This window comes from Macaca thibetana, chromosome 5 (genome assembly GCF_024542745.1).
Source record: "Macaca thibetana thibetana isolate TM-01 chromosome 5, ASM2454274v1, whole genome shotgun sequence".
Taxonomy (NCBI): Eukaryota; Metazoa; Chordata; class Mammalia; order Primates; family Cercopithecidae; genus Macaca; species Macaca thibetana.
This window is the reverse complement of record NC_065582.1, coordinates 100,780,789-100,805,079: the sequence shown is the minus strand read 5'-3', so window position 1 is coordinate 100,805,079 and position 24,291 is coordinate 100,780,789. Positions and strand designations below refer to the sequence as shown.

The following is a 24,291-nucleotide window of genomic DNA, read 5'->3' as shown; positions in this document are numbered from 1 at the left end:
CTGTCATCTGTCAGCACTAGGGAGACAAAATTTTGTTGGAGTTAAGTGCCTAGCAGAGGAGGAGCCCTGGAAAGAGATTCCAGAAGCATTATGCTTTGGGAATATGGACAAATCAAAAAACCAGCCTCTACTCAATCAAGACGATCTGCTCAGACTTTTAGAAGAAGGTTAAATCCACTCTCTAAGAAGATATCCAGATTTTCAATAAAAAATTGCCAGGCATCGGGAATCTCTCTGAATCTGCTATGATTCTGAGGGCTGCCTGATTCACGAATCATAAGTTTAAAAATAATGAAAAAAATTTTTTAAATTGCCAGGCATGCCAAAAAACAGAACCTGATGTTCCAGAAATGAGAAAATGGAAAGAGACCCACAAGTAATCTAGACTGGAGTTAACAGACATTGACATTAAAACAAAAGATTGACGTGTTTAAGAAAATTACAAGACAGACTCTCACCACAAGGTCAGAATCCAAACACGATCTCTACAAAAACAAAAAAAACTAGCCGAAAAGTTAAGAATTTGACAGATGAGTTTAACAGAGATCCGGCTTTCCTAATAAAAAAAAAAAGAAAAGAAAATTAGAAAGACAAGACTCTCACCAAGGAACCAAGATCTACAAAAACAAATGAAAATTAAGAATTTGACAGATGAGTTTAACAGCAGCTTTCCTAATTTAGACACAAATTAGGAAAGAGAATTTAGTGAACTGGAAGACTAGTATACAGAAAACATCCAGGATAAAAACTATGAATGATGAAAATTATTACTATGAAAGGGGGAAAAACCTCCTAATTAAAAAGAATGAGAACTACATAAAAGAGCATAACAAACATATGGGATAAGATGAAAAAGGTCTGTCATAAGCATAACCGGAGACCTGAGAGAGGAGAGAAAATGTAGCAAAATGTGTACTTAGAATCAGTATTTGAAGAAACACTGGCCAGTATTTTCCAAAACTGACAAAGCTATCAAGCCATAGACTGAAGAAATTCTAGGAACGCCGAAGAGGATAAATACAAAAAAAAAAAACAAATCTAGGCATATCATAATAAAACTGCCAAAAACCAAAGTTATCTCCTAAGAACTGCTTCTGTAATCCAGAAACATATCATATTTACAAGTCTCTTCATTTGGAGCCTGGAAAAGTAAAAACCATTTAAAGACTGACATCCAGCAAATTCAAGGTACATGGCTGCGTTTCAATCTGTGAACACACGAATGGCAATAATTAGCCAAAATTCTATTCTCTTGAAGCATTGAAAGAGAAGGCGCAAGTACAGTCAGCAGCCCTGTCCTTGAGTTCTGCATCTGAGGATTCAACCAATCGCAAATCGAAAATATTTAAAAATAAGCCAGGTGTGGTGGTTCACGCCTGTAATCCCAGCACTTTGGGAGGTCAAGGCAGGCAGATCACTTGAACGCAGGAGTTCGAGACCAGCCTGCACAACATGGTGAAACCCCATCTCTATAAAAAATACAAAAAATTAGCCAGGTATGGTGGTGCACACCCATATTTTCAGCTACTCGGGAGGCTGAGGCAGGAGGATCACTTGAGCCCAGGAGGTGGAGATTTCAGTGAGCCGAGATCACGCCACTGCACTCCAGCCTGGGTGACAGAGTAAGATCCCATCTTAAAAAAAATTAATATTTAAAAATAAATATAAATGGATGGCTGTGTCTGTACAGAACATGTACAGAATTTTTTTCATCATTATTTCCTATACAATACAGTATCACAACTATTGCCATAACATTTACATTGTATTAGGTATTATAAGTAATCTAGAGATGATTTAAAGTATATGGAACAAAGCATGTATGTTATATGCAAATACTATGCCACTTTATATCAGGAACTTGAGCATATGTGGATCTAGGTGTCCGAGGGGAGTCTTGGAACCAATTCCCCAGGGATCTCTAGAGACAACTGCAATGTATGGACTTCACACCTTTACTTTAAGAAGGTTTTAAACCATCTCCCCATATATTCAGAAACCAAAATACACCAATTCCAACACTAGCAATCACTTTTCCTACTGTCATCCCCATTTGATGTTCATTCAGCCACTGAGGACATTTTCTAACCTTCTCTAAAGACTTCTTAAGAGTATTAAATAACTTATTGCTTGAATTTAAATAGCTCACTGACTCAAGATGGAAATTTTAAAGACACTTTTGTGAGGTTTCCACAAATAAAAGGCAACAACTAGAGCTAAAGTACCCAAGAAAGAGTGATCACCCATGCCCATACAAGACAGAGAGTAACACTTATAAATACAATCACAATCTTAGAAGTGCGTGCAGAGAAAGAGTTTGCCTTTATTGTGATAGGATTAAATGTGTAATTCACATTACTCAGGAGCTGTTTCATTCCTGGCCAGGATTCTAACAATCTTCCTCAGGGAGATGCGGGGCCTTAGTCATTCATGAGTCACAAACCAAGTGATTAGACAGGTATAACCAAGGCACACCATCAAGCTGACGCACGTTACATCAAAAACAAAGGAAAAAAAACCAAACAAACTATAATTCTAACACCAATATGGAGCAATACACTTACTCTAAGAAAAAAAATACAGTAAGGATTAAATAAAGAAAATATACCAAAACTCAGCACCAGACTCATCTCAAAGTGCCCAGTCTCTAATTAATATGGTATTTTGGGTTTAGGGAACTCTCTAAAAGTAACAACCACCTTTAAGCAAACATCAGTCCTTCCCCATGGTCAGAAGCTTTCTGGTCATGTGTCCTGGTCTCATTGGATTAGCATCATCTTTTTATATCAAGGAAAATACCCCATCACACGACGAGATGTCCCTACAACAAAAATCAACCTCCCACCTGTTGCTGTTTCCTTATTTGCGGAGTACCAGCTAATGCTAATCCAGTTTTTTTCCTCTTTCTGTGTCCTAGACCCCCTGCCAAGATCTTAAGTAAAAGGAAGCCTCCAAATGGCTTTACACTTTACCTGATCCCAGCCGATTCATGTTATTTGGCCTGATTATGCATTTTAGCCAACTCGAAAAGGCCTTTCAAACAAGACAGAAAGGCTTTGCATATGGAGATTCTTTCCCCAGCTCTGCTGTCCCTTTCCTGCTGGTCTACCTATATTATTCATACCTTGCCTCTCTTGTTGCTTTCTAACTAGCAAGGCCATGTTTTTACTTTTTTTTTTTTTTTTTTTTTTTTGAGATGGAGTTTCATTCTTGTTGCGCAGGCTGGAGTGCAATGGCATGATCTCAGCTCACTGCAACTTCCGCCTCCCGGGTTCAAGTGATTCTCCTGCCTCAGTCTCCCTAGTAGCTGGGATTACAGGCGGATGCCATGACGCGCAGCTAAATTTTTGTATTTTTAGTAGAGATGGAGTTTCACCATGGTAGTCAAGCCTGGTTTCAAACTCCTGACCTCAGGTGATCCGCCCGCCTCAGCCTCCCAAAGCACTGGGATTACAGGTGTGAGCCACTGCGCCCGGCGCATTTTTACTTTTTTGAGAAGTTTAACCATTTGTCTTCAATATATGCTGGTACTCTCTTATAAAAATGATAATCTGCATTAAAGATACCATATTTCTCAATTTTTTTTTACTCTTTATCAAACTCTTAATTGCATAGACGACTCTTTACAATTAGAAAGCTCAAACTGCGCAACTTAAAACAGCATTTACATAGAATGAAAACTGAGAATAGGAAAAAAAAAAAAAAGTACACAGGTAGAGCCTAAAGTCTTCAGCCTGCCACCTGCCCAGCTGGAACTACCGCATATGTTGGTAGAAGCCACAATAGCCTCAAGTTAATTCCAGACTCTACTCTTCCTTTTTTTTTCCCCCTAAAATGACACTAGTATAGGAAGATGCACTCTTACCTCATAGCCATAGGGCATGCTGCATAAATTACATACCTCTTTAAACTGTTTACTGAGGTTAATCTCAAAAGATAACAATCCTGAGCAGTCAAATCACTGTCAGGCGATTGCGACAAACTTAGCAGTGGAAAGGAAAAGGAACACAAAATCTGAAGTTTAACTTACATAAATTATACCTTGTCTTTAAAAGATATTATGGTGCTTTATTGCCTTTAAAAGGTTGACGCACGGGCTTTCATGTTATCTCCAATTTGACAGATTTGTCCTGAGAGGTCCTGTGTTGATTCTATTCAGGCCCAAAGCCTCCTTGCATGGTGGTTTCAGAGTTAAACTGGCTAGGTGCTCTAGGACCCCACATTATGGCAGCACAGTGATCTGGAGAATGCAGCCTGATTCCTGACAGACAGGAAGAAACCCCATCACAGAAGGGCTCAGTGAGAAGCCACTGAGGCCTTTTAATCAAGAAAGGCTCACGACACTAATGATGTGTATAAAGGAACATTCTGGGCTGGGCCAGGTGTGGTGGCTCTCGCCTGTAATCTCAGCCTTTTGGACAGCTGAGGTGAGCAGATTACTTGAGGTCAGGAGTTCGAGACCAGCCTGGCCAACGTGGTGAAACCCCGTCTCTACTAAAAATACAAAAATTAGCCAGGCATGGTGGTGTGCGTTTGTGATCCCAGCTACTCGGGAGGCTGAGGCAGGAGAATCGCTTGAGTTCAGGAGGCAGAGGTTGCAGTGAGCCAAGATCGTGCTGCTGCCCTCCAGCCTGGGCAACAGAGCAAGGCTCTGTCTCAGTAAATAAATAAATAAAGGAACACTTTGTTGTGTGGAGAATAACAGAAGGGAGAGGCAAGTGTGGAAGCAAGAACTAGCGGGGAGGTAACTGCAAAAACCCTGGGGAGCCATGTTTGGATAAGAGAGGCAATGACAGAGGGGACATCAAAGGTTAAGGCTTTGAGAGGGATGAACTTTTGTTAAATCAGAACCACAACCAAGACTCTCATGGATGACAAACCTGCCCACCCTCCTTGGGTCTTCAGTTTGCAACAATGTATCGCTGTTAGGTTTTCTTAAATATTACTTTAGAGAAGAAAAATTCCTTCTCCATCTCCCGTGTGGGTTCTCTAGCTGGGGCCCTAGAAATTAAACTGCCAAAAGACAGGTTAATATGACCAAAAAAAAAAAAAAAGTTTCCTTACACAAGCAAGTGTGGAAGTTTCATAAACAAATCAGACTCTAGGACAAGTCCAGATGATTGAGACTTTTTTTTTTTTTTTTTTTTTTTTTTGAGACAGAGTCTCACTCTGATGCCCAGGACGGAGTGCAGTGGTGCGACCTTGGCTCACTGTAACCTCTGCCTCCCAGAATCAAGCAATTCTCCTGCCTCAGCCTCCCAAGTAGCTGGAATTAGAGGCGCCCGCCACCACACCCGGCTAATTTTTGTATTTTTAGTAGAGATGGGGTTTCACCACATTGGTCAGGCTGGTCTTGAACTCCTGACCTCAGGTGATCCACCTGCCTCGGCCTCCCAAAGTGCTGAGATGACAGACGTGAGCCACCACGCCCGGCGATTAAGACTTACATACAAATTTCAGGCTAAAGAAAAAGGGGTTTAAGGTTTCTGGGGACGAGTCACGGCAAGGGAAGGGAAGAGATGGGGAGGAAGGGTATGGTAAATAAGGGCTGTCTTGGTATGCAGTTAAGTCCCTCTCAGGTGAAAAGAGCTATCTTGGAGAGACGCCTTTACAAATGGGAATTTTATTTATAAATGTACATTTCCCTTATAATACAATAAATTTATACTTTTTTGGCAGTTAGGGTGAGGTAGAACTTTTCAAGGATCCAGGGGTTCTCAACGGCCTTTAGCTCAAAATAAGCCAAATGCCAAGTACAGGAAAGAATTATTTCAAGCGCAAAGAAGCAAAGATAAACCCCTGTACCTTTTGCATAATTAATTAACTGGAATAGATTTTACAAAGAGAACTTTAGCTAAAAATCCCAAAACCAGACAAGTTGCCCAAAGACAGTCGAAAGAACGTACTCCATCTATGTAGCGAAATAGTGAGAAGACCCAGGGGTAAAGGTGAAAAGCCTGCAGAGCCTGGTGATAGCTGGTTGTCCAACACAGAATTTCAGTTCAGGCATATTTTGGGGTGGCATTTTCCAGTACCCTTCGCTAGAGACCCACATTCACTTGAGCATCCAAGTGTGAGCTGTATTCAGAGTGGCATCAATGGACATAAAATATCATATACAGTTTTAAAGTCTAATATCTTGGTGGCTGTAATAAGTTTCAAAATCCATAAAGATCTTTCCCCTTGACCTCCCTGTCCCTTGACCGCTCCCTGAATGATCCTGACCTCCCTGCTACATTAGCCAGGCATTCTCCCACCTTGTCACTGTGAATAAAGACACTCTCCTCACTCCCATCTTTTCAGCTTGCTCTCTCCAGTTATCAGAGGCTCTTGTTAACAGAGACTCTCTATTCCCATGAGATGAGAAAGAGAAGGAAGGAAGGGAGGGAGGGAGGGAAAGAAAGAAAGAAGAAAGAAAGTAAAAAAGAAAACTAAAAGAATTCATTTAACCAGCCTGACCAACAGGGAGAAACTCTGTCTCTACTAAAAATACAAAATTAGCTGGGCATTGTAGTTTATGCCTGTAACCCCAGCTGCTCGGGAGGCTGAGGCAGGACAATGGCTTGAACCCGGGAGGCAGAGGTTGCGGTGAGCTGAGATCACACCATTGCACTCCAGTCTGGGCAACAAGAGCTAAACTCTGTCTCAAATAATAATAATAATTCAATATTTACTAGGCTTCTTTTATCTGACAGGCACTGGACTTACAGGAGTGAACAAAACAAAACAACAGTGAGGTTACATACGAAAAATGTCAGTCAACAGTGCTATGGAGAAAAAAAAATAAAAGCAAAAGAGGAAGGGTGGGCCAGAAATGGTGGCTCACGCCTGTAATCCCAGCACTTTGGGAGGCTGAGGTGGGTGGACTGTTTGAGGCCTGGAGTTTGGAGAGCAGTCTGGACGATATGATGAAACCCCATCTCTATTAAATATACAAAAATTAGCCAGGTGTGGTGGCGCACACCTGTAATTCTAGCTACTTGGGAGGCTGAGGCACAAGAATTGCTTGAACCCGGGAGGCAGAGATTGCAGTGAGCCAAGATCACAACAATGCACTCCAACTTGGGTAACAGAGGTGGCCACGGAAGGCCTTTCCAATGAGACCCTCAAGCAGAGCTCTGAGGGTGGCCTTCTGGAGGAGCAGTATATGTCCAAGTGCTCGTCTAAGGAACAGCAAAGAGGCCAGTGAGGCTGAAGCAGAATGAGGGAGGGTAAGAGAGCAGGAACTCAGGTTGTATCTACCACTGACCACAGGAAGGACTTTGGCTCTGATCTAAATGACACTGGAAGGCACAGGAAAGTTTTGAGCGAAGAAATGATATCATCTATGTTTGAAGCAGGGGTGTCCAATCTTTTGGCTTCCCTGGGCCACACTGGAAGAATTGTCTTGGGTCACATATAAAATACACTAACATTAACGATAGCTGATGAGCTAAAAAAAAATCACATAATGTTTTAAGAAAGTTTACTAATTTGTGTTGGGCTGCATTCAAAGCCATCCTGGGCCACATGCAGGTTGGATAAGCTTGGTTTAAAGGATCACTCTGACTTTGGTCACGGGTATGGACAACGCAGGGAGACCACATAAGAGTCCACCGTAATAATATCAAGAGCCAAGATGAGGACACTGTCCTGCACCCCTCCCTCCGTAGCCTATGAGAGCTTCCTGAAGCCTATTTATCTGTGCACGTTCTGCAAAATTGCCTGTCCCAAACAATTCTATTTCCAGACCTCCTCTAACACTGCCCAAACTAGGAAAACAAGGCCAAAAATAAATGACAGTGGTTTAGCTTCAGGCCCATAGGAACTGAATAACTCATTTACATTTAAGAGGGGACTGACAGAGAAGCCTCTATGAATTTAAATAAAAGGAGTAGTGACTGGGGCTAGAAGACATAGGGAGGAGGACAGTGGCAGAAGCTCTGGGGAAGTCATCACCCTTTCTCTTCTCCCTTTGCAAGGCTGACTCCACCACATTGGCACTGTGGGAAGATGAGCAGCAGTGAGGTGGGTGATTAGAAAATTTTGGAATCCTTAGCCCCCAGGGGGAAACAAGAGGAACAGGCAAAATCAAGTTGAGTGTTACATTCACCCAAAACCACACAGCACTGTGCCTACAACCCAGTTCTTCTCCTCCATGAGTCTAGTACGTGTCGACTACATAAAGATCAATATCCCTGCTCCCTTCCAGTTTATAATTCAATCATCAGAATTGCAATAAAAATTATGAACAGAGGCCGGGCGCGGCGGCTCACACCTGTAATCCCGACACTTTGAGGGACCAAGTTGGGTGGATCACGAGGTCAGGAGATCGAGACCATCCTGGCTACCACGGTGAAACCCGTCTCTACTAAAAATACAGCTGGACATGGTGGCGGGCGCCTGTAGTCCCAGCTGCTGGAGAGGCTGAGGCAGGAGAATGGTGTGAACCCAGGAGGTGGAGGATGCAGTGAGCCGAGATCATGCCACTGCACTGCAGCCTGGGCAACAGAGCGAGACTCCGTCCCAAAAAAAAAAAAAAAAAAAATTATGAACAGAAAATTAGATGTGAGCAGCAGCATTACTTCTCAAAATTCTGAGACCTACAGTAAAAAACATCATGATCCAGCATACAAAGATAGAAAAGAAGGAGCACGTAATGTGTGTATACTCCAAAATCATAGAAGGGCTCGTTAATTATTACAAGGGATCCTCTCTCTAATCCATGGGTACAGTTACCATCTCAGACCAGATAATGCCTCATTATAAACACAGTATTTCTTCATTGCTAGTATGACTAACATAAATATGGATCTCAAATCTTTTTTTCACTGTGAATTCAATCAACAGATACCAAAATTATAATATTAGGATGTAGTTGAAGCTACTCAGCTAATCAAATGATCCTGGTTTCTTACCAGAGCCTAATAAATAGAAGCTCACATATGCATTATTTGTTTTGGAAACACTGACAGGGTTTCATTTGAGAAAAAAAAATGGGAGCTTTAAAAAATTCCTAAATACTACCAATTTCATTTCTTTCCCATAAGAGACTGAATCCAAACTGGCAAATCCAGTCAGGTCCTCTATAATGTTAAAACTTTAAGGCAATACTAATCTTTTCAGACTTAGCATTTGCTAAGTCACAAACTTTTTATTAAACATAAAAAGCTCAAAAGCAACTCTAGGCCAGGCGTGGTGGCTCACACCTGTATTCCCAGCACTTGGGGAGGCCGAGGAGGGTGGATCACCTAAGGTCAGGAGTTCGAGACCAGCCTGGCCAACATGGCAAAACCCCGTCTCTACTAACAACATAAAAAATTAGCTGGGCATGGTGGCACATGCCTGTAATTCCTGCTACTCAGGAGGCTGAGGAAGGAGAATTTCTTGAACCCAGGAAGCGGAGGTTGCAATCAGCCGAGATTGCACCACTGCACCCCGGCCTGGGCAACAGAGCAAGACTCCATCTCAAAAAAAAAAAAAAAAAGAACTCTAACACAACATCCAGTGTCCAGATCTTAGCTTCTAATACCATTCTAAAGCAAAATAATCCCAGTGCCTTGGAGAAATGGATCATTCCAAGGTTGGGACATGGAAAATACAAAATAAGCCTGAGCATTCTCTGATGCCGGAAATCAGGAAATGCATTAAAAAAGAAAAAGACTCCGGGCATGGTGGCTCACACCTGTAATCCCAGCACTTTGGGAGGCTGAAGCGGGCAGATCACTTGAGGCTAGGAGTTTGAGACCAGCCTGACCAGATGGAAAACCCCGTCTCTACTGAAAAACACAAAAAGTAGCCAGGTGTGGTGTTACATACCTGTAATCCCAGCTACTTGGTAGGCTGAGGCACAAGAATCGCTAGAGCCTGGGAGACGGAGGGTGCAATGAGTCAAGATCATGCCACTACACTCCAGTCTGGGCAACAAAGACTCCATCTCAAAAAAAAAAAAAAAAAAAAGAAGAAGAAGAAAGAAAAAGCAAGTCCGAGTGGTGAAAGCCAGAACAATTTGAGCAGCAGATTAAACACTGATAATATTGGATTATAAGCCATATAACAAAACAAATATCCATGAGCCCGTACTGATACAAATAACTGAATCAATGAACAGGAGAGAAGGGTCAACTCTTCCCTACAGAAGGGAATTTTAATTAGAAAATGTAGAAGGGCTGGGCACAGTGGCTCACGCCTGTAATCCCAACACTTTGGGAGGCTGAGGCGGGTGGATCACCAGGTCAGGAGTTCGAGACCAGCCTGGCCAATATGGGGAAACCCCGTTTCTACTAAAAATACAAAAATTAGCCAGGCATGGTGACTTGTGCCTGTAATCCCAGCCACTTGGAAGGCTGAGGCAGGAGAATTGCTGAACCCAGGGAGACAGAAGTTGCAGTGAGCCTAAATCGTGCCACTGCACTCCAGCCCGGGTGACAAAGTGAGACTCCATCTCAAAAAAAAAAAAAAAAAAAAAAAAAACACGTAGAAGAAAGAAAATAGGGGTTTTGTTTAACCATTGGGGAAAAAAAAAAAAAAAAACTAAACAACATGTTCCACAAATGGATGCTTAAATTAATGAATAAAAGTTTAAGGAGAAATGGTAGTTCAAGTTTCTCTCCCAAGATCTCAAATACAAAGGGAACCTGGCAAACAGATTAACATCATAGGTAATAAGAAGTATCGGCTAGGGCACGGTGGCTCATGCCTGTAATCCCAGCACTTTGGGAGGCCAAGGCATGAGGATCACTAGAGGTCAGGAGTTTGAGTCCAGCCTGGCCCACATGAAACCCATCTCTACTAAAAAAATAAAAAAATTAGCCGGGTGTGGTGGCAGGCACCTGTAATCCCAGCTACTCAGGAGGCTGAGGCAGGAGAATCACTGGAACCTGGGAGGCAAAGGTTGCAGTGAGCCGAGATCGAGCCACTGAACTCCAGTCTGGGCAATAAAGCATGATTCAGTCTCAAAAAAAAAAAAAAGTATTGACATCATGTACCGAATATGACATACTGAGATGGAAACTTTACTTCTCTGACATTTTTCCCCAAAATGTAGAATATTCATCTAAACATGACAGTAAACATCAAACAAATACAAATTGAGGGGCATTCTACAAATTAACTGACCGGGTCTTCTTCACTAGTGTCAAGGTCCATGAAAAAACAATGAAAGGCTGAGGAACTGTCACAGATCAGAGAAAATTAAGGATATTTAGCAGTTAAATGCAAAGTGAGATCATCGATTGGATCCTGGGCAAAAAAAAAGACAGTGGAAAGACAAGTGAAATCCAAATAAAGCCTGTAGTTTAGTTTATTGTATTATAGTGGCAGGCCCATGTTACTAGTTTTGGCCCTTGTTATGCATGATATTATGGGAACTCTCTGTACTATTTTTTGCAGATTTTCAGTAACTCTCAAATTATTTCACAATTAAAAGTTATTATAAGATAAATACTAAAATAATCAACATCTTTCAATGTTTATAACAGAAGCATATAGACTTAACATGCCATCTTTGTCGCTGAAACCTTCCTCACCAAGATCTATATAATCCAGTCAAAGCGTACTCTGAAAGCACTGTTTTGTAAAGAATATAAATCAAAAACATCTCTTCCTTACTACTCTGTTATATTTATTTATGACTAGCTGAAATTCAAATAATAAGAGAGTCGTAAGATCCTCCTAAAAACCAAGCTTTAGGGGATATCTCTAGGACTGAGAGGGGAGTAAGAACACTCATCTATCCACAGAAAATTACAAAAAGGAGTTCCATAATTCTTTAGCAAACCATCCAAAGCTTTAAAGGGATTGAGCAATAATTTGTCATTTACCTATTCCCAGAAGATAAAGGGAATAGGTAAATGACAATATATTGGTCTACTCCTTTAAAATATTAGCATTAACAAATGTTTCCTCTCCCTGTAGTAACTTCCGTGCTCAGTAGGTTTTTATCCTTCCAATATCAACTTTAGCTTCATACATTTGGAGGAAGGCCAAGAGTTTTACCAACCCACACTTAACACACTATGAGAGCCGGAATCAGTTTGCACCAGAGCATCATTTTCTGAAAAACCACTTTGAATTATCAGTTTTAAACTGCATACCTACTTTCAAATGAAACTGTGAGAGGCTAAAAAACTCAGTCATCTCGTTTCAACGGTTATCTATTTTCCAACAAATACATATATACAACGCCTACCCACCTTTCCAGACACACACTCTAAGCGCAATTGGCTTTTACCATTTACTCACTCCGCTTAATAGAGCTCGGTCTTAACCAAGGGCTCAGGATCTCAGGATGTGCGGGCTCAGAGGCAGAGCTTTAACACTTATTGATGTAAATGTTGGGATGAGTCAGCCCGACCTTCGAAACAAACCCTAAAGCAGCAGTTTCCGCTTAACAAGGCCACCGAGCATCGGCACGGTGCGTTGCCAAATCCTCCCCAGCTCCTCTCCAGGCTGCCTCCTTGCCGCGTCTCTCAATCTCAGTGGGAGTGGCGGGCACTGCCTTTTCCCTTCTGCACGCCCGGAACCGTTTGTGTGGGCACAGCACACAGCCCGCGCGCTGCACAACCCCTTCGCCGGACCACACCCGGTGGGCCTCAGCGCTCCCGTAGCGCGGCGGCCGGCGCTGGAGGCGCTGCAGCTCCAGGTCACGATAGCAGCCGGCGGTTGGCGGCCTCGGGAGACCCGGACCTCGAGAGAACGAGCTCAGGCAGTGCAGACGCGAACTTCCTATCCCGCGCCTCGGGCTATGGAGGGCCAGAGCTGAGCGCTGCGGCCCCTCCCTAGCGCCCTGGGTTTCCCTGGGTCGGGGTTCGCGGGCGGGGATGAGGCGCGGTCCAGTCTGCCGGGCCGCGATAAGCGCCCTGGGACCCGGCTGAAAGCGCCCACGTATCCCGCGGCGCTGAGCCGCCAGCTGGACGGGAACCACCGCCCTCCCGCGGGGCTAGGGTCACCCTGCCGGGACACGCAGGGAAAAGCCAAACACTCCCGCCTCCGAGATCGAACGAATGGACCGGGGTGATTTAACTACGAGAATCACCGGGCGCTCTTCGGGCTGATCAATACCTCGTCTGACCTAGATGGGTTTGGTCGCCGCCACTGGCCGGAGCGCCGAAGCACCGGGGACGCTGACACACAGGTTGTCCAGTCACAAGCGCTGCTCGCCCCCAGAGCAAGTTAAATGGGTGGTTTCTGGTGAATGGGCTTCTGAGAAAGTGGATGCTTGCGCCCCAGGGCCTTAAAAAATCAGGTCAGGGACTGAATCTAACCCGGGGAGGCAAAGGGGAGAAACTTACTGAATGAAAATATTACCATAGTTTAAATGTTATTCTTTATACTCCTGTGACTGACATACTTCTGTGCAATATTCTGATGGTGTGGAAAGGCTGGAAAGTGATTGCATATGTTCAGGAAACGGGCCATCAGGCTGTGTGAGTGTAGCCATCCCAACATCTGCTGCGTCTGCCCTAGGAAATTAGTACCTGCATGCACATATTTCCTGGTTTGCATTTACAAACAAAAATCATAATATCATTTAAGTTGTTTAAATCAACACTAGGAATAACTATTAATGGTTCACTCAATGCAGGAAAGTTTTAGCTAGGAAGTCTATATAAGAAAATTGACTCTACGTAATTTTTTTAAAAAAATTTAAAAATACCATACCGCATGCTTTGGTGCGCCCAAACATTTGGGTAAAATTATTCTTTTGAATTAATTTCTGTCAGTTTCAAGACCCTTAAAGACCCATATAGAAATATATATTAGTCATACTTCATTTTAAGACAAAATTAAGGCCAGCGCGGCGGCTCATTCCTGTAATCCCAGCACTTTGGGAGGCTGACACAGGCAGATCGCTTGAGGCCAGGAGTTCGAGACCAGCCTGGCCAACGTGGTGAAACCCTGCCTCTACTAAAAATACAAAAGTTATCTGGGTGTGGTGGCGAGGCTGTAATTCCAGCTACTGGCGAGGCTAAGGAAAGAGAAGCGCTTGAACATAGGAGGCAGGGGATGCAATGACCCGAGATCCCACCACTGCACTCCGGCCTGGGCCACAGAGGGAGACTGTCTCAAGAAAAAAAAAAAAAAAAAAACGAAGATAAAGTTTTCAGACCTGGCAGTTAAGGACTGTGTGCAAAAACTGAAAAATCTCCAAAGAATAAATTTTATTTTAATTTTCTTTTTAGTTCAACCAGATAAGTGAAAAGAATAAAATTGTATGATACCAGAAAAAATGAAAACATTTCAAGCAAGATCTGAAGGCCCTACAGGAGGCGACTGAACAAAAATGGAGGAAACACACATGAAACTGCTGTGCACATTTTTAAAAACGGATACTTAGTTGAATATAGCATTTTGTAATTATGCAAAATAAAAACAAATCAAAACCCTGTACATAGAGACCAGGCACGGTGGCTCACGCCTGTAATCCTAGCACTTTGGGAAGCCGAGGCGTGTGGTCACCTGATGTCAGGAGTTCGAGACCAGCCTGGCCAACACGGTGAAACCCTTCTCTACTAAAAATACAAAAATTAGACCGGGCGCTGTGGCTCACGCCTGTAATCCTAGAACTTTGGGAGGCCCAGTCGGGCAGATCACCTGAGGTCAGAAGATCGAGATCATCCTGGCTAACACGGTGAAACCCCGCCTCTACTAAAAACACACACACACACAAATTAGCCGGGCGTGATGGCGGGCGCCTGTAGTCCCAGCTACTCAGGAGGCTGAGGCTGGACAATGGCGTGAACCCGGGAGGCGGAGCTTGCGGTGAGCCGAGATCGCGCCACTGCACTCCAGCCTGAGCAGCAGAGCGAGACTGTCTCAAAAAAAAAAAAAAAAAAAAAATTAGCTGGGCATGGTGGCACATGCCTGTAATCCCAGCTACCTAGGAGGCTGAGGCAGGAGGATCGCTGGAGCCAGGGAGGTGGAGGCTGCAGTGAGCCAAGATCATGCCACTGCCAAGATCATGCCAATGCCTGTCACTGGGTGACAACGCAAGACTCCATGTCAAGAAAACAAACAAAAAAAACCTATACATAGAAAATTGCTGGGCAAGGAGTGGCAGCTCACTCCTGTAATCCCAACACTTTGGGAGGCAGAGGCGAAATAATTGCTTTAGCCCAGGTGTTCAAGACCAGCCTGGGCAACAGAGTGAGACCCTATCTCTATTTAAAAAAAAAAAAAATTTTAATTACACTGGGTGTGGTGGCTCACACCTGTAATCCCAGCACTTTGGGAGGAGACCAGAGGACTGCTTGAGCCCAAGAATTCGAGACCAGCCTAGGCAACACAGGGAGTCCTTGTCTCTACAAAAAAATTTTAAAAACTTAGCTGGATGTGATGGCACATACCTGTGGACCTAGCTATTTGGGGGACTGAGGTGGAAGGATTGCTTGAGCCCAGGGGTTCAAGGCTGCAGTGAACCATGATCAGAGTGAGACCCCACTTTAAAAAAAAAAAAGAAAGAAAATAGCAGGAAAGTGTTCATTTGTTCTAGGTAGTAACATGGAATGTCTTTTATCTTGTATTTTAGTATAAGTTTCTAAATTTAATGTAACAAATTTAGAAAATTATAAATTTTATAACAAAAAAATGGATTTTGTTTAAAAGTAAAATGAACTGATAAAATAAACATATAAAGACACATGGCAATACTTAGAGTCATATCCTCACTTGAAATAGGACTAAACCTATAAAAAATTCTTCCTTACTTTTAGTCTAATTTTAAAAATATTTTAGATTGTGATGTTTCATATTTATAGGTAGGTTTATTTGCTAAATAAAGTTATATTGGGAGGCAGTGGAAAATTAAATAAAAATTAAAGTTATATTAGTTCCTAACCTCATCCTAATACTTTATCAAATTCTATTTGATAAGTTCAGATTAAAGCCAGCATTTTATAAATGTATTGCATTGTATAGAAATAAGTCATTTTAACTTGTAAGTTAGCATTGTTTTTGGAGCTAGCCATAGAATTTTAGAGAAAAAGGACCTTCCTCTTTAGGTCAGATGTTAGATGACTTTCCTCATTTTACAGATAAATCACCAATGCAAAGCGGACTGATTTGCACAAGGTTAAAGGTTAAATGACTCACAGCCTTCCAAGCCATTGCCCTCTGCCCTCCACCACATGACCTTTCTTTTACTTTACCAGACAAGAGTCACTGCCCAGTATTTATAGAGCCCCATATTGGGACTCCTGCTGAATGCCTGTGCACCAGTTGCAAAATGCTGGTAAGGCCCCAGTATGCTACATTTCTTAGTGCTTACTCCAAAGGTGAACTCCAAAATGGTCAATTTTCCCCTGGCAAGATCAGGTTTCAGACAGGATTCCCCATGGGCCTGGGGGTATTTGGGTTACATATATAACAGATGTATTCTGTCCGAGTATATCTATTTTCATTACCACTCCAAGTTAAGAAAATAAAAAAACAGTGGCCGAGAGGCTATGTGCACAGTATTCTCCCACAGCCCGGCTCACAGCTGTCAGGCTTTTGACTAATTTGGCAAGAGAAAGTTCAGTCTATAATGGTGCAAACAGTTATTGTAAATAAAATAATGGAAACAGTTTAAACAACTCTTTCTAAAGATTTCAGTATAAAAGGAAGGTGAGAGAAAGGAATATAGGTAGAGGCTATCTTAGGGTTCAGAGAAAATATTCACGTGGTTTGAATTAGACAGACTAGAACATGTGTGCATGCCAAGAGGACAAGCCATAAAGAAAGAAAGAGTTGTTGGTAGTATCAGGTCCCTTAGGAAGCATAATGAAAATGGGATCCAGAGGAATTAGAATTAGAAAAGAAAAGGAAACTTTAGAATCCCTCATGCTCTTCCTTTCCAAATTGGGCCAGGCAGAATGGCTCCTGCAAAGAAAAGTGGCAAGAAGAAAGGCTGTTCTGCCATAAATGACGTAGTGACCCAAGAATACATCATCAGCATTCACAAACGCATTCACAGAGTGGGCTTCAAGAAGTGTGCCCCTGGGGCACTCAGAGAGATCCGAAAATTTGCCATGAAGGAGATGGGAACTCCAGATGTGTGCATTAATACCAGGTTCAACAAAACTGTCTGGGCCAAAGGAATAAGGAATGTTCCATACCGCATCTGTGTACAGTTGTTCAGAAAATGTAATGAGGCTAAAGATTCACCAAACAATCTCTATAATTTGGTATATATCTGATTACTTATATACCTGTTACCATTTTCAAAAATCTACAGACAGTCAATGTGGATGAGAACTAACCACTGAGCATCATATACATCAAATAAGTTATAAAATTGCCTATATATATATGGAAGTTGATATGGTTTTGCTGTGTCCCTACCCAAATCTCATCTTTTTTTTTGAGATGCAGTCTTGCTGTGTCACCCAGGCTAGAGTGCAGTGGCGTGATCCCAGCTCACTGCAACCTCTGCCTCGTGGGTTCAAGTGATTCTACTGCCTCAGCCTCCTGAGTAACTGGGCTTACAAGCACGTGCCCCCATGCCCAACTAATTTTTGTATCTTTAGTAGAGACAGGGTTTTACCATGTTGGCCAGGCTGGTCTCGAACTCTTGACCTCAGGTGATCCACCACCTCGGCCTCCCAAAGTACTAGGATTACAGGCATGAGCCATGGCTCCCAGCACAAATTGAATTGTCGTTCCCATAATCCCCACGTGTGGCAGGAGGGACCTGGTGGGAGGTAATTGAATCATAGGGTGATTACTCCTATGCTGCTGTGATAGTGAGTTCTCATGAGATCTAATGGTTTCATAAGGGGCTTTTCCCCTTTTGCTCGGCACTTCTCCTTCCTGCCACCATGTAAAGAAGAATGTGTTTGCTTCCCCTTCTGCCACGACTGTAACTTTCCTGAGGCCTCCTTAGCCAGGCCGAACTGTAAGTCAATTAACCTCTTTCCTTTATAAATTACCCAGTCTCAGGTATGTCTTTATTAGCAGTGTAAGAACATACTAATACAGAAACTTTTCAAAAAATTGTCACAAAAGGGAAGGAAGTTGGATGTATCCTCATGGAGGTAAATGGATTTTTTGTTGTTGTTGTTTTTTGTTTTTGAGACAGAGTCTCACCCTATTGCCCAGGCTGGAGTGCAGTGGCACAATCTCAACTCACCACGACCTCCACCTCCTGGGTTCAAGCAATTCTCCTGCCGCAGCCTCCCAAGTAGATGGGATTACAGGCACACACCACCATGTTTGGCTAACTTTTGTATTTGTAGTAGAGACGGGGTCACACCATGTTACCTAGGCTGGTCTTGAACTCCTGGCCTCAAAGGGATCTGCCTGCCTCGGACTCCCAAAGTGCTGGGATTACAAGTGTGAGCCACCACACCTGGCTGAGGTAAAAGCTTTAATTACAGAAAATTGAAATAAATATCTGGCCCATAACTATACTTTCTCTCTGAAGTTGATGGATGTGCTGAGGGTATGGGTGTGAATGCCTGATTCAGGATTTGGGAAAATGATGAATATTTGAATAGGCTTGTATTAGTTTTCTATTGCTGCCATAACAAATTGCCACAAACTTAGTGGTTTAAGACAACACCAGTATATTACATTTCTACGGGTCAGAAGTCTAAAATGGGTCTAGTGGTCTAAAATCAAAATGTCGGCAGGTCTGTGTTCCTTTCTGGAACCTTTTCCATCTTGTAGAGGCCACGGGCATTCCTGGGCTCTTGGCCCCTTTCTCCATCTGCAAAGCCAGCAGTATAGCAGCTCTGTGACCCTGCTTCTGTCATCACGTCTTTGATTTTCTTCTGCCTCCCTCTTCCACCTTTAAGGACCCTTGTTATTACAATAGGCCCACTGGATAAGCCAGGATAATCTCCCTATTTTAAAGTTATTTAGGCCAGGTACAGTCATTTGGGCAGGCTTACACCTATAATCCTAGCACTTTGGGAGGCCAAGGCGGGTAGATTACGAGGTCAGAAGTTCAAGACCAGCCTGGCCAACGTGAAACCCCGTCTCTGCAAAAAATACAAAAATCAAGCGGGCATGGTGGCATGAGCCTGTAGTCCCAGCTACTTGGGAGGCTGATGCAGGAGATCACTTGAACCGGGGAGGCAGACGTTATCGTGAGGCAAGACTGTGCCATTGCACTCCAGCCTGGGCAACAGAGCGAGACTCCATCTCAAACAACAAAAGAAAGTCATTTGATTAACAATCTTCATTTCATCTGGAACCTTAATTCTCCTTCGCTAAGTAACCTATCATTCACATTCTGGGGAATAAGACATGGACACCTTTGAGAGGTCATTTTTCTGCTCACCACACGGCCCCAAGGAAATGGAAGAGGATGCTAATGGAGGGACCCACTGGCACCCATTGAGTTGGTATGAAGAGTGTTTTAAACTGAAACATTTAAGATACAGAAAGAAGCCTTTCTGGAGCTTCCCTTATTTGACTAAAGGCAGAGCTTTCAGAGAGTGAAGCTGCCATAAATTCCCTCTTGGGGAGCTTCACTGCCAATAAGGAGACTTTACTGCCTGGAAGAAAACTCCACTGCCAGGAAGGAGACCACTTGCACCTGAATGACAAATTGCATAACTGAACATATCACAAATTGTCATACCATCATTTCTTTCCCTAAAAGCCCATTTGTCTTTCCATAAAAGCATATTTGTTTTCCCATAGATCCCTTTCCTCCTCTCTTTTCCCATATTATTGGCATATAAACTCTCATCCCTAACTGTACAGAGAGTCTCTTCACCTGAATAAGTGTAAATAAACCTTGTCTATTCTCCTGTTCATCCATCGATTGCCAGTTAATTTACAGGCCCCCAAGCACTGGACCTACGTTGGCAGAGGAAGTTTTTTCTCCCAACACTAATATGAGACAGAGACTGCACAGCAACACCAAGGCCCCTACTACTTGGGATGGGACTCTAAACAGTGGTTTGAAAGCTGCAAATGGGCATGGCTTTCTCATTCACAAAGATGTAAAGGTAAAGGGTTAGGGTACGGTTTTGTTGGGTGGGTAAGGCAATGGAAAGATGAAGCAAAGGAGTCGTGTGAGTGAAGTGATTCACCGTCATAGGAAAGCGAAACCAGGAATAGGTAGGGAGAAAGAAAGTACATGGAGGGGTCACATGGAGATGGCAAGAGCTGAAACAGGAGGATCAGGTCACTGAGTGGGATGCTGGCATTTAATATTCACATTCCAGGTTTTGATAAGGTCCCACGGTTTGAACACAAGAGTGAAGTTATGGAAGTGGAAGGGAAGTGTATTTGTTTTCTATTGCTAGAGTAACAAATTACCATCAAGTTATTGTCTTAAAACAATACCCATTTATTATCTCCCAGTTGTGGAGGTCAGAAGTCTAGACTCTGCTCAGGGTATCATGAGGCCAAGTCAAAGTGTCCGCCAGCTGAACTCTTAGCTGGACGCTCTTCTCTAAAGAACCAAGCAGAGTCAGGTTATTGGCAGAATCCATTTCTTTTTGGTTCCAGGACTGAGTTTCCTGTGTCCTTGCTGAATGTCAACCAGGGGCACCCTCAGCTCCTCTTGGCTGCCTGCATTTCTTCTCATGTGGCCCCTCCACTTTCAAAACAGTTTGAGTCTCGCTCTTTTTCCCAGGCTGGAGTGCAGTGGCATGATCTCGGCTCACTGCAACCTTCGCCTCCCAGGCTCAAGCAATTATCCTGCCTCAGCCTCCTGAGTAGCTGGGACTATAGGCATGTGTCACCATGCCCAGCTAATTTTTGTTATTTTTAGTGGAGACGGGGTTTCACCATATTGGCCAGGCTGGTTTCAAACTCCTGACCTCAGGTGATCCACCCACCTTGGCCTCCCAAAAGTGCTGGGATTACAGGCGTGAGCCACCATGCCCAGGCTCTTTCTGCCTTTTAAAGGGCTTATATGATTAAATCAGGTCTACCTTTACAATCTTGGTATTTTACAGTCAACTGACTTAGGATTTTAGTTATATCTTCAAAATCCTTCAGATCAGTACCTGGATTAGTGTTTGATGAAATAACCAGGCAATGAACTAGAATTGTAGGGGTTAGGGGAGAGGGAGATCTTTAGAATTCTGCCAATTCTGGAGATGGAGTTGAGATCAGAGAGCACAGAAGCTAGGGTGATGGGATGATCATCAAAATAAACACAGAAGTTAACCAAGATAGCAATAATCTTGGAGAGATGAGAAAGGTCAAAAAGCAGGTGTCAAAGTCTTTTAGACATGGAAAGTGAACAGAAGGTGGGTTTTACACAGAGAGAGACAGCATGGGGGAGGGGGCAGGGGATCATGGGGGTAGTAAGAGCCCAGATGCTGGAGCCAGAGCACCTTGGTTCGTATAACTTGCTGTATATAGCAGATAAGAGACCAATTAAGAAGTAATTCATTTGGTTATAAAGTTTATTTGGGGCCAGGTGCAGTGGCTCACACCTGTAATCCCAGCCCTTTGGGAGGCCGAGGCAGGTGGATCACGAGGTCAGGAGATCGAGACCATCCTGGCCAACATGCTGAAACCCCATCTCTACTAAAAATACAAAAATTAGCTGGACGTGGTGGCATGCACCTGTAGTCCCAGCTACTCAAGAGGCTGAGGCAGGAGAATCGCCTGAACCCAGGAGGCAGAGGTTGCAGTGAGCTGGGATCACACCACTGCACTCCACCCTGGTGACAGAGGTAGACTTCCTCTCAAAAAAAAAAAAAAAAAAAAAAAAAAAAAAAAAAAAAAAAAAAAGGTTCATTTGGTTATAAAGTTTAAAGTTTATTTGGTTATAAAGTTCACTTCTAAAAATTAGATTGCACTGAAATAAAGAAAAAACCCCTAGGTATTGATAATTAACCTGCAGGGTCAGAAAGTACAGTAGAGTATATAACAGTTTTCTCTGCAGATAGGCTAAAAGGTTAAATGTTAAGAATTCACCAAACTACATTTCAGTACCTATAAAAGTCTTTTGTTTAACTAAATTTTGTAGGGAAGTATAACATCCGTACCAAAAAAGTACAGGAAATCTAAGTGGACAGCTTGATATATATTTATGAAGTGAACACACCTGTATACCTATCACTCAGATTAAAAAAAAAAAAAAAAAGTGTACTAGCAATGCCACATAAGCCTCCCTCAAGCTCCAGCCCTTCCAAAGGTAACATCTATTACCATTAAAGGTCATCCCTCCCAAAGGTCATCCCATTCTTTCTGACTTCTATCATTATATATTAGTTGTGTCTGTTTAAAACTGTATATAAATGAAGTAGTTATTATTATTATTATTATTTTTTTTGAGAGAGAGGGTCTCCCTCTGTCACCCAGGCTAGAGTGGAGTGACACAGTCTCAGGTTATTGCAGCCATGGCCTCCTGGGTTCAAGCGATTCTCCTGCCTCCGCCTCCTGAGTAGCTGGGATTACAGGCATGCACCACCATGCCTGGCTAATTTTTGTATTTTTAGTAGAGATGGTGTTTCACCACATTGACCAGGCTGGTCTGGAACTCCTGACCTCATGATCCACCCGCCTTGGCCTCCCAAAGTGCTGGCATTACAGGCATGAGCCATCATGCCCAACCAAGCAAGTAGTTACCATTTTGAGACTGACTTCTTTCATTGAATATTATCTGCATGAAATTTATATATTTTGCAAGTCACAAAGCCATATTCATTCTTATCTTTATGCAGGATTCCACTGTGTGAATACAATATAATTTATTTATCTACTCTTGATGGGCCTTTGGGTACTTTCCAGTTTGGCAATACACCCTAAAGTGTTAGATTGGAAAAGAGTTCTAATGGTCAGTTAAACCCATCATCCACAAGTATGGCTAAATGGAGGCCCAAAATGTGAAACTACTTTCTCCCTTTGATTATGCTCCAAACAGCACAAACAAAACAGAAAAATAGCAAGACGATCAATATTGTAGAAGAAAGTAAATAAGTAAACGATGATTCCATTTCTCCCTCAAGCAGATGTCATCCAACCCCTCATTAAGCAATGTTGTTTTGAGGGCTCCCTTACATTAGGTCCCATGTTTGGCACTAAAGAAGAGAAACAAGACACAGGTCCAGGCACAGTGGCTCACGCCTGTATTCCCAGCACTTTGAGTAGGCCGAGGATAGTGGATCACCTGAGGTCAGGAGTTCGAGACCAGCCTGGCCAACATGGTGAAACCCTGTCTCTAATAAAAATACAAAAATTAGCCGGGCATGGTAGCATGCACCTGTAGTCCCAGCTACTCGGGAGGCTGAGGCAGGAGAATTGCTTGAACCCGGAAGGCGAAGGTTGCGGTGAGCCAAGTTGTGCCACTGTACTCCAGCCTGAGTAGCAGAGTGAGACTCTGTCTCAAAAACAAACAAACAAACAAAAAAGCTGCATTTTTAAACTTTTTTTTCTTTCCTCCTTTCTCGCCAGTCTCCAGACACAGCTTTGAGACGAACCACACATGTGTTTTCTGTTGTCTTGAAATACGCCTTTGAATGTGTTTTAACACTCTATTCCCTCCCCTTTCCCACCTTATGCTCCCATGCCTTATGCACATTTATTTACCTGGATGCTAGTTAAGCTCACATCATACTCACTTATCTGGTCATATATTTCTTTAGAATGTTCAGGGGCCTAATCCTGACACAAAAACAGGCACTTCTGGGATTCTCTCCCCAGCCGGAGATTACTTCTAGGCCAGAGTTCACTCCCAGCTAGATATTGACTGCACGACGGACTGGGATTGATTTGTAGCTTGGATGAGCCCACGAAGGTGCTGGCCCCTTCACCAGATGGAACAATAATTCAAGATAAGCTACTGGGGCAAGCCCACGTCACCTGGCACCTACTAGCCCCCTTGCCTCTCCTGCATTCAGAGCCCCTCTTCTGAAACCCCTGCCTTCTCTCCACAAATTGGAAAGTGGACATTTTTGTAACGTATTCTGACCGCTTTCCTCCTTGCCGGCAATGGATAACAAAATTCACTCTTTATCATACCTCACTCTTGTTATTTTGTCTTCATTCCACAGGCAATGAGCAACCGGCTCCTCTTTCAGTTATAAACGTAATGTTTTAGAAAGGTTAATCTTATCAACATAAATGCCCATAATTAGCAGATGGGATAAAGAAAATGCACTGGTGTATATGTATATACCATGAGGGTGTAAGATATATACACCATGGAATACTATGCAGCCGTAAAAAAGAATGAGATCATGTCTTACAGGAACATAGAAGAAGCTGGAGACTATTATCCTTAGTAAACTAACGCAGGAGCAGAAAACCAAGTGTCACATGTTCTCACTTATAAATGGGAGCTAAAGGATGAGAACTCATGAACACAAAGAAGGATACAACAGACACTGGGGTCTACTAGAGGGCACAGGTTGGGAG

At 43.0% G+C, this 24,291-nt stretch overlaps 2 protein-coding genes across 9 annotated transcripts in view; one reads left to right on the top strand and one right to left on the bottom strand.

Moving 5' to 3' along the window:
• ABCG2 (ATP binding cassette subfamily G member 2 (Junior blood group)) overlaps positions 1-24,291 on the bottom strand; it is a 140,334-nt gene that overhangs the window by 46,851 nt on the left and 69,192 nt on the right. Inside the window, exons 1-2 of one of the 8 annotated variants that reach the window (XM_050790461.1) lie at positions 12,174-12,192; positions 11,098-11,220 (exon numbers count right to left, since the gene is read on the bottom strand). The exons of 2 other annotated variants lie outside the window; for them this stretch is intronic. The gene's annotated coding sequence lies outside the window, so the exon portion shown is untranslated. Of the gene's footprint in view, positions 1-11,097; positions 11,221-12,173; positions 12,894-13,041; positions 13,460-24,291 lie in introns of those variants that run through there. 5 more of the 8 variants (XM_050790458.1, XM_050790460.1, XM_050790456.1 and 2 more) reach the window with 5 other exon arrangements.
• LOC126954713 (60S ribosomal protein L31-like) lies at positions 16,833-17,400 on the top strand. The gene has a single exon (XM_050790515.1). The coding sequence runs from the start codon at positions 16,833-16,835 to the stop codon at positions 17,154-17,156; it is 324 nt and encodes a 107-aa protein (XP_050646472.1). The 3' UTR covers positions 17,157-17,400.

What these genes read in the sequence shown, in the direction of transcription:
- LOC126954713 (XM_050790515.1), top strand. Translation starts at nt 16,833, where the DNA reads ATGGCTCCTGCAAAGAAAAGTGGCAAGAAGAAAGGCTGTTCTGCCATA.